The sequence below is a fragment of the Morus notabilis genome, unplaced genomic scaffold (assembly GCF_000414095.1).
Source record: "Morus notabilis unplaced genomic scaffold, ASM41409v2 Scaffold502, whole genome shotgun sequence".
Classification (NCBI taxonomy): Eukaryota; Viridiplantae; Streptophyta; class Magnoliopsida; order Rosales; family Moraceae; genus Morus; species Morus notabilis.
Genome location: NW_010364639.1, coordinates 59,275 through 69,912, shown reverse-complemented (window position 1 = coordinate 69,912; position 10,638 = coordinate 59,275). Strand labels below are relative to the sequence as shown.

The 10,638-nt window shown below is 31.3% G+C and overlaps 1 protein-coding gene across 1 annotated transcript; it reads right to left on the bottom strand.

The window, feature by feature from the left end:
* Positions 1-760: 760 nt before the first annotated feature.
* On the bottom strand, positions 761-4,219 carry LOC21399159 (malate dehydrogenase, glyoxysomal). Its single transcript, XM_010106798.2, has 9 exons — positions 3,970-4,219; positions 3,641-3,865; positions 3,079-3,393; positions 2,461-2,550; positions 2,272-2,355; positions 1,645-1,680; positions 1,458-1,547; positions 1,244-1,338; positions 761-1,163 (listed from the first exon to the last, which is right to left on the bottom strand). Exons 1-9 carry the CDS (start codon positions 4,048-4,050, stop codon positions 1,091-1,093), a joined length of 1,089 nt encoding a protein of 362 aa, XP_010105100.1. The 5' UTR covers positions 4,051-4,219; the 3' UTR covers positions 761-1,090.
* Positions 4,220-10,638: the final 6,419 nt, after the last annotated feature.

Below are 10,638 nucleotides of genomic sequence, written 5' to 3'. Positions count from 1 at the left end.
ATTAGCATCTAACTAATCATATCGTGCTATATTATTCCATAATAAATATAAAAATTAGTTAAAAAGCAGTTTAAATTTTTTATACAATGAGACGTGATATGATTTGTTAGATACTAATTGAAACACTTAAAATTGAACAGAAGATATGAGTCTCAAAAATAAGAGGCTAAGGGTTCATTTGGTATGAGAGTTTAAACCAGTGTGATTTTAGTTTTAATCTTAAAACCATAACCAGAATCAGGGGTTTAAACCACCTAAAACCAAGGGAGGGGTGGTTTTAAAATCAAAGATAATTCTGATTTAAAACATCACATCAGAGTTTAAATCTTATAAAAACCATTCAAACCAAACACTGATTCTGAGTGAGTCAAATCAGAACCACTTTTTACTTTTTATAAACAAACACTGATTTGAACTAAAATCATAATTCAGATTCTGAAACTTTTATACCAAACGTGCTCTAAAGGTCACAACTTTTTAATAATACATAAAGAAAAAAAAGGTACAATAAATAATATTATTAAAAAATAGATAAAATTATAATATTATAAAAAATACACGGCTTTTAGAATAAGATTCTTAAAATAGATAATTTATAAAATTAGGTCTAATATCTGAAAGCCTCAAAGATAATGTTGACCCACAGCTTGTTTGCCAAAATTTGACTTTCTTTTTTCTTTACTTGGACTTGGGGTAATTCATAGTTCAAACTATGCACCTCCAACTGAGATAGGTGTAAATTTACCATTAGACTAGTCCAACCATAAAAATCCCACCTATCTATTTTATTTAGAATAATTGTAACTTATTGATACACAACACTTGTTGGTACGTCAACAACATTTCAAACTAGATTCCATTGAGACTAGCAAAAAAAAAAAAAAAAACTAGATTCCATTTCGTTCTTTCATTCTTTTCGTTTCTTTTCAATTTTTACTCACCCCATTTTGCCTGAACCCGTCTAGTAATTTTAGTACAACAAATACCTCACCACTTATTTCCCATCACTATAAACTTGCTGAGAAACAGCAGAAATTGACCCATAAGACAGAATATCTCCAAAGAAGGAAAAATGTTGCTCTGCACGAACTCACTTCCTGATGAAGGAAACTCCCTTTTGAATGCTTGTTGCCAACTCTTTCTTGGCCTTATCCAATCCAACCCTGTTTCATGTTGTACCAAGATTTAATAGGAAATCAAGGCGTAAATCAATAGAAAGGGCCTTAAATGGACGTGAACACACCTCTCATACTCATTCAGAGGACCAAGTGGGTATATTTCTTCCACGCCACCACGTCCAAGCCGTACTTTAGATGCAAAGAAAGGAAGTTCGGTCACCTGTGATAAACAGGTAAAGATTTGTTATATCGACCGTCCAAATCAAAAAACTAATGCGCATTAAATTTATGAGGAAAATAACGGGTCGAAGATGCATGCCATGAAGCACTAATACATACCTGAGAAGCCACAAAAGCACATTCAACTATCCCTGCATCTCCTCTCAAACCTCGAAGGCATGCATCGGCAAACTTGACAGCAGCATAGGCCTGCATTTATTCACTCAATTAGATATTTAGGTTTAATAACTACAATGGGAGTCCAAAAAAAAAAAAAAAAATGAGTAGAAGTTGAAAAACAACTAACCATAGACAATGTTGCAGAACCAGCTCCAGCTTTTGCCTGCAAACAAGTAAATCTTCAGGAGTCAAATATGCTTCCCAAGTGTCAGTAATATGAAGGCAAAAAGAATTACACCAAATTGCAAGGAGCATTATAACAACGTGTAAAAATGCAAGAAAGCGAACTGCTCTGTGTTGACAGGACAGCCCTGATTACTTCTAAATATGACACTTGCATATCTCATTTGGATCACAATATATCAAGATAGGAGTTTACAGTATGGCGCACAGACAACCTAATCTACTTCGATTTAGTAAACTAGCATACTTCCGTTTGGATCACAAGAAGTGAAGATAGGAGTTTACAGTAAAAATACCAAACAGTACTTATCTCTAAAAGCGACACATTTATTAATGCTAAACAATACTTACTCATAAAGCAACACTTTTGGACCTCTGGAAGAAGTACGTGTTCATAATATAAGGTACTTAGCACATGATTTTGCAAATCTTCAGATGAATTTTAGCACATTAGAAGAACCAATAATGACTAAAAGGTTACGAGAAAATAGAGATATATGGTATTTAGAACAGTGAACAGACCTTCAAATCAGCAACAAACACTTGTTAAATTGAAAGAAAATCTTCTTACCTCAACAACCTCAGTTCCACCATTCTGAATGCGATCTGTTAGGTAGTCAATTTCTTTATCAGTAAAAGAGCATGCAGGTTTAACCTGCATAAAATGGGAATTTATATTCCTTAGGTATAGCCAAGAGGAGAATATCCTACACAAAATCACGCAAAATATTCAAACGTCTCAAATCAAGTTCTTCTAAACCTGAGACAGGAGAGGTAAAATAGTAACCCCAGCATGACCTCCAACTACTGGAACATCAACATCCCTAGGATCAAGACCCAAAACTTCTGCCTGCAGATAGACAAAAGCAATAGAAAGAAAAAGATGTGAGCTGTAAGGTAAGCCCAGAAGGTTTATTCTTCAATGCTAGTGTCGAAATTGTAGCTGGACAGAATTCTGATTCCCCACAAACCACCGTCTCAAAAGTGAAAAATAAGTGTGTTTATTTCCATCCTGACCATAAATGAACTATGGCTTGTTGGCTACACCCGAATACTAAAATGAAACAAACTTAACAATGCCTCAACAACATAAATAGTTCCAACCCAACCACAAATGATAAATCAAATACTGAGTTCGCAAAGTAAACTAAAATGAAACAAACTTAACAATGCCTCAACAACATAAATAGTTCCAACCCAACCACAAATGATAAATCAAATACTGAGTTCACAAAGGTAAATGAATTTAATGGACAACATACATTACTAGTAGTTCATGCATAAAATTCGAAATAATTCAACGAAATGGATCCCAAGAAAACCAATCGACACTTCTCAAAGACGGTGAGACATAACAAGAGAATTGATAGTTCATTACCACAAAAGTATTAGCTCTAACAACATCAAGCATGGTTACTCCCAAAAGCCGTTTCGGATCAAATGTGCCAGCTTTCTTGAAAACCTCGGCCGCAATGGGAACAGTGGAGTTAACAGGATTGCTGATCAAGTTGACAATAGCATTGGGGCAACATTTGGCAATAGCTTCACAAAGGGTCTTCACAATCCCAGCATTGATGTTGAACAGATCATCCCTAGTCATTCCAGGTTTCCGGGGAACACCCGCCGGGATGATCACAAGGTCCATACCCGTCAAGGCATCCTCCAGCTGGGCCTGGCCCAAGAATCCCCGTACCTAAAACCCAACTTCCATAATTCACTCAGAGCTTTAAATTATTGGATTAATCAGTTGTTCCTAAAAATGCAAAAAACTTATATTTCACTCCCTAACAATAGTCTCTACTCTAGTTATCCATCTTTCCTTTTACTATCATTCTGCTAAATCTAAGAGCAAAATACACTAATTTTGGTTCCAAAAAAACTTTAAAAAACAAAAAGTAAAGCCATTGAATTTCAAAGAGGGAATAAATATTGATATTTACCACAGCACCAGTGTCCATATGACTGATGTCGGCGGTGACGCCGGGGGTATTAACGACGTCGTATAAGTGAAGCACCGAAACGAGAGGGTTCATCTTCATCAACAAGGCGAGCGGTTGGCCTATGCCGCCGGCGGCTCCCAAAATCGCGACCTTGGATCCCGGCGCCGCGCCTTTCGCTCGGCAAATCTCTCTTCTCAGACCGCAACGATCAATTTCCTCCCCCATCTTTCCAAAGTCCGAGGTTTAACACACGATCAATCAACAGATGAAGAACGAGAAAATTTCCAGAAAAGTTGGAGAAATTGGAGTTCAAGTTTCGGTTTTTGTACCTGGAGATTGCTGGGAGGGAGGAGATGGGAGGAGATTCTAATGATGCGACGATTGGCGTCGGAGATTACTGATGAATCCATCGTTTTCGTCTGATTTTTCTTTGATTGTGATTTGGGAATTGGGAATTGGGAATTGGGTTAAATTTGGTTGAATAATTAGGATTGAAATGGAGGCTGGGAATTGGGATGAATAATGACGTGAAAACGTTGCTATTGTAGTTGGAATGCGTGCCACTATAAACTAATTAAATAATGGTCTTATCCAAATGCAACCGCTCAATAGGAGGTTGTTTGTTTGGTTGAAGAGAATCCATTTTCTAATTTAAATCGTGATTTGTTATAATATTTTTTTTATAAAAAATATATATAAATTAAAAATAATTTTAATTATATGATTTTAATTTATGAATTAAATGTTTCAAAATAAAAATTAAGCTACAAGTAGTTCTCCGGCCCTATAGTAGAAATGCATGAAAAATTGAAGTGCATGTTTGAAATTGTTTTCACCTTGTTTTTTAAAATGTTTCCGCATGTGGTTTGAGATAGGAAAGCAAAAACAGTTTCCAAATCTCGTTTAATTTGTAAATACTTTGAAAACGAGAATGAAAAAAAAAAGGTATAAATTGTTTTTGTTAAAGAAATGGAAAGTGGTTGAAGTTGTTTTTTTTTATTTCCATTCTCATTTTTTAAACTACAACTCAATACACGTTTTTTAAAATATATCCAAAAACAAATTTACCTTTTTTTATACCTAAAATAATCTCTAAGAAGAGTAACCAAATGTAATTCATAAATAACTCAACAGATTCCCAAAAAGTTCTCATTTCCATTGTCATACTAAAAACATAAATATTTTAAAAACACTACTAAACATGCCCTAAATGACTGCTTTAAAAAAATGCTATTGGTCACTCTTATATGTAGATCCAAACCCTGTAATTGATATTTTTATATAGTTGTGAGGTTAGCGTACTTAGGCCCATATTTAAAAGGTTGAGGTTTTATCGTGTGGTTTGAACGGCTTAGGAATTGGTTACAGAAGTCACATGATCCTGTATTGCCGTCCGACAAGGCATACTTTTATCCATATGTAGTTTTCAATTTCCCCACTTCAAATAATTGTTTTAGTCATCACATGTTTGGAAATCTTATAGGCGGTCCATGCAACAGATCTGGAAATTAAAGTTACCTATAAAGTGAATTGACAAAGGCCATCGTAGTTGAGAGACCGTCTATATAAGATTAATATGGAACGGAAAGAGATGCAACGTAATATTTATTTTTTAAAATAATTATGTTTCCATAATAATTGATTTAGTATGAGCTTGTTTTATAGGTTCGAATTATTTTTAAAATTTTTTGTTACAATATTTTTTCACAAAATTTAAATTTATGTTTCAACTTATGAATCAAACAGTGATCAAATTCAAACCAATTTTTTTACATCCTAAGATTTATTGTTGCATAATATATGCATCATGTTACACCATTTAACTGTAGTATAGGATGGTCTGACGTACCATATGGTAAGTATATTAATTATTTTTTTTTTAAGAAAAACGAAAAAGAAAAGCCTTGTGGTGGTTGAACACATCTAGCTACTTAGCTAGTATTCAGCATCATCATTTAAAAGAAAAAAAGAAAGAAAGAAAGAACTATTCAACCGCCACATTTAATACTTTTTATAGTTTTTTCGATCACAACTATTCGTTTTTATCGTGAGTGGTTTTTTTTTTTTTTTTTTTTTAATTCCTCCATCTTTTATTTATTTTTTGTCTCTCCTTATTTTCCATTTTTTTCTTTGAGTCCTTCTGTGTTGTTTTTCGTTATTAATCTTCTCTTCTTATTTTTTTTTTCTTTTTTCATTATTTCCTCTTAACATCTTATATAGTTTTAAATATGCCTCATTAAACTATTTTTAAAAATTATCTCATTCTTTATCGATATTGTCCGTACCTAAATATTTTTTACATACTCTTTGTAAATATATTTATTTAACAATTTCTCTTTAAAAATATTTTCTCTTAAATACCTCTCTAATCTAGCATCTTTCTCATCAATCTTTTTTTGTTTGTTTTTCTCAAATGTGTCCCTATTTAAAGATATTTATTGTCTAATTTTATCTTATTAATTTTTCTTTAAATCTACTCTGCTTAAATACTTATAGTTTATTTTGATAAATGAAGTCAATTTTTTATTTTAAGTTTTTTTTTTCAAGTTATGAAATAAATTAGTAGAGCGGATTTTTTGAACAATTTAATGGAATACCCTGATGTGTTCAAACTTCCTCAATTATTTTGATTACTTGAACAAGTTAAAGGCACACTATGATTTTGGGGTTCGTTTGCTAAAAAAAACATAGATTATTTTTAGGATTTATCTTTTAGGCTAAAATTATTGTTTTAATTTTATTTTGAGTTTATCATTAGCATTCACCTTTTAAATTAGTTCTAGTTCTGTTGTGATTATTACTTTTAGTTCTATTATGATTCAAACAACAAAAGAGCTATAAGTTATGATCTCCATGACTAAATTTTTAGCTGCAGTATTCAGTCTTTTGGTCCTCTAATTGTTCAACTCCCATGAATTCTTCCGTCCACATGTTAATCCCGTTCCAATAATTCCTTATCTTTGTCAACCTCTGCACTAAAAAAAGGTATATGAAAATAAGAAACATTCCTTATCTTTGTCAACCTCTGCACTAAAAAAAGGTATATGAAAATAAAAAAAAATCGAGAACAAACCATGTGAGAGTCTACAAAGATGAGTAATTATTAGAAAGAGATGAACATGTGAATTTGACACTCAAAACTTTTGGTCGTTAAAGTAGGAAGTAGACTTTTTTTGACGTAAATCGTGGCTTTGATAATGTTAAATCTGTGAACTGTGAATGAATGATTTTAGAATTGCTTTTCTAGAAATTCTTCAATGGATATCTTTAAGAATTTACTTTTCCTTTCAGGATTTTTATTTGTCTCTTTGTGCAAAATTTTCAGTTTAAGGCTTCTTTTTCCGTTTGTATTGTCATTGTTGTCTTTTTCTGAGAAATGTTATAGTTTGTAAATTAAGGTGTTGTTTTTATAGGATGGTGTCATTGTCGTTTCTATGATGAAGCTGTATAACTTAACTTTTCTATCTAAGAGATTGATTTTACTATTTGGATCCGTTTAATCAAATAACACTAAGATCAACTTTGGAACCTCACTCTCTTATAACTAAGCCTCTTATATTTCCAATATTGAAGGTTGGTTATTAAATACTCCTCAATTACCTCTTTATATTGTTATATGTTGTACTACTAGTTTGATGAATGTGCGAATAATTATGAAGGTAGCGTATGGTAAATAATTATGTAGATTCTAGTAATACGTTAAGAATATTGACTCACAGTTTTACTTGAACATGGAACTTCCTTGATTTTCAACTCTATTTGTAAATAGGTAAGCCTTGACCCTTGTTCTACTTAAAGATAATTCAATACAAGCACGTTCAAGTGATCATGAAAACATCAGACTTGATGTTCAATAACTTGAAAAACTAGTTTATCTAAAGGATTATTAGGATTTATCTCTAAAATAGTTTATATATTTATTGTTTTAATTTTATTTTAGGTTTATAATTATCATTTACTTTTTGAGTTAGTTCTAATTCTATTATAATAATTAATTTTAGATCTATTAAGATTGAACCAATAAAAGACTAATAAATTATTTACACCCATGACTAAATTTTGGGCTGCAGTATTCATTCGATTGGTCCTCTAATTGTTCAAGTCTCATGATCTCTTCCATCTACATGTTCGACCAGTTGAATATTCAGAATAGGAAGAGTACATGTAGATGGAAGGGTCAATGTGAGTTGAAAAATCTGAAGAGGAAAACGTCAATAATATCAATGCTATATAAGGTCTAACGTCCGCTTCTTGACTCTTGCCGTTGCTTTTTTCACTTAGTACAACTGACTTGGTGATTTCACAAGAGGTTCTTCATCTCATAATGACGATTGGTGACGAAAATGTCTCTGAAATAGAGTTGAGAAAAAAAAAACTTGAGTTAAAATTACATGAAAAAAAATCAGTTTTAAATTCTAATAATAAATTCTGGATATACTTGATAAATCCTTTATTTATCAAGTTAGCATCACTTTTATAAAAATGATACAAAATGTAATGGCAAATCTTGCATATATATGGTAAATTAGAGGGAATTTTTGAAATTTCAGCTGATTGTAAATCCTTATTCACATCAAATTGGCCTATTTGTTAACTTTTCTTGAATATTGACTTATTAGTTTTAATTCCTCTCAAATCTTGCCTATTTCTCTCAATCTCCCCTTTCATTTTAAGTCATCTTCTTGGGCCCAAACTGAGGTCTCGTTCATTTCACCAATTTGAGTTTTCAATTACAGTTTTACTACAGTTAAAAGCTCTCACAAAAGTCACATTTAACTTTTTTTGTTATAGTGAAAAAACTCACACATAAAATCACATCTCAGCTCGAACGAAAAACTCAAATTTGTAAACTGAACGAGACCTTAATTTCTCTTCCTAAAGCTAAAAATATCATCGGTCCACTATGTGTGTGTCCAAGTGAATCTATTCTATGCTTTTCTTTTTTGGAGAGGATAATTCCTTAATTACAAATTAATTTTAGATTATTTTTCAATAATCTTGTTTCACTTTGACCTTTTACATTCATTTTTAGACCTTTTTCTCTCATGAATATAAGATTATTTTCACCAACAGATCATGAAAGCAAAAATCTGGCTACAAGTAGTTCTCGGGCCCCAATGTAGAAATGCATGAAAAACTTAAGTGCAAGTTTGAAATTGGTTTCCCCTTGTTTTTAAAAATGTTTCCGCATGTTGTTTGAGACAGAAAGCAAAAACAGTCTCCAAACTGCATTTAGTTAGCAAATACTTTGAAAACGAGAATGAAAAAGAAAAAAACAATATAAATGGTTTTTGTTAAAGAAATGAAAAATGGTTGAAGTTGTCTTCCATTTTCATTCTAATTTTCAAAACTACAACTTAATAAACGTTTTTTAAAAGATATCTAAAAATAAATTCTCCTTTTTTAATACCTCAAATAATCTCTAAGAAGAGTAACCAAAAGTAATTCCTAAACAACTCAACACATTCCCAAAAAGTTTTCATTTTAATTTTCATTCTCACAAAATTTAAATTTATGTTCAAATTTATGAATCAAACCGTGATTAAATTTAAACCAACTTTTTTACATCCTAAGATTTATTGTTGCATAATATATGCATCATGTTACACCATTTAACTGTAGTATAGGATGGTCTTTCACGAAGGAATGAAGAACTCTTATAAATGAATATATATATATATATATATATATATTTGTGCATTCTTTTACATGGTGCAAAATTTGGACGTACCATATGGTAAGTATATTAATTATTTTTTTAAGAAAAAAGAAAAAGAAAAGCCTTGTGGTGGTTGAACACATCTAGCTACTTAGCTAGTATTCAGCATCAACATTTAAATGAAAAAAAGAAAGAAAGAAAGAACTATTCAACCACAACTATTCAGCGTCAGGATTTAATACTTTTAAAGTTTTTTCGACCACAACTATTCATTTTTGTCGTGAGTGGTTTTCTTTTTCTTTTTTTTTTTAATTCCTCCTTTATCTTTTATTTATTTTTTGTCTCTCCTTATTTTTCATTTTTTTCTTTGAGTCCTTCTGTGTTGTTTTTCATTATTAATCTTCTCTTCTTATTTCCTTTTATTTCTTTTTCAATTATTTCCCCTTAACATCTTATATAGTTTTAAATATGCCTCATTAAAATATTTATCGATATTGTCAGTACCTAAATATTTTTTATATACTCTTTGTAAATATATTTATTTAATAATTTCTCCAAAAAAATATTTTCTCTTAAATACATATCTAATCTAGCATCTTTCTCATCAATCTTTTTTGTTAGCTTTTCTCAATTGTTGTAACACCCATTTTTTTAAACCGATAAAATTCTTAGAAGTAGATGTTAGGAGTGAACTTGAATAATGTTATGGTGTTATATATAGTTAATTCTAACATTACATTGAGTTATATTTTACAGGTGAACGCGACGAGGATTCGAGGTGCTAAGAACAAGTTCATGCCATGTTATAGAAATTATAAATATATATGTTCAATTTTTTTAATGATTTGTTAAATGAATATATGTTCATGATATGATGTACTTCATGTTATAATGCATGGAATTAAGTGTCTTAAGAAAATTCTAAGTTTTTACTTGATTTTTCTTTTTAGACAAAAGAACCATTTTCATGACGTTAATTTCCAGCTCTATTTTGGACCTTTAAAATTCTGAAATTATTCCATAGTCTATACAAAGTTGTAGAGCTTTTCATAAGCTTTTCAACGCCTTCTCAATTGCGTAAATCGGACATCGGAGTAAGAAGATGTGGCCAGTATACCATCAGGATACCCAGCAGTCTCCGACCAGGTTACTGCACGCGAACAAGAATGGAAATTCTAGAAGTTGACCTAACTCTTCTATTTGTCTTCCACACGAATTTACACCCTAATGACAGCCACCCTCAGCTGTTAAGGGGTCATTTAGTCATAGGATTAAACCCTAATCAATCCTAAATCATGCACATTAATTTTTTTTTACATATTAAAGAGCCATTCAATTC

Bases quoted from the DNA above. Each gene is read 5' to 3' on its own strand.
- LOC21399159 (XM_010106798.2), bottom strand. From the start codon at position 4,050: ATGGATTCATCAGTAATCTCCGACGCCAATCGTCGCATCATTAGAATC. The intron at 3,866-3,969 runs GTACAAAAACCG...GACTTTGGAAAG, and splicing joins TCCCTCCCAGCAATCTCCAG to ATGGGGGAGGAAATTGATCG. The intron at 1,339-1,457 runs GTATGTATTAGT...TGTTTATCACAG, and splicing joins GTGCTTTTGTGGCTTCTCAG to GTGACCGAACTTCCTTTCTT.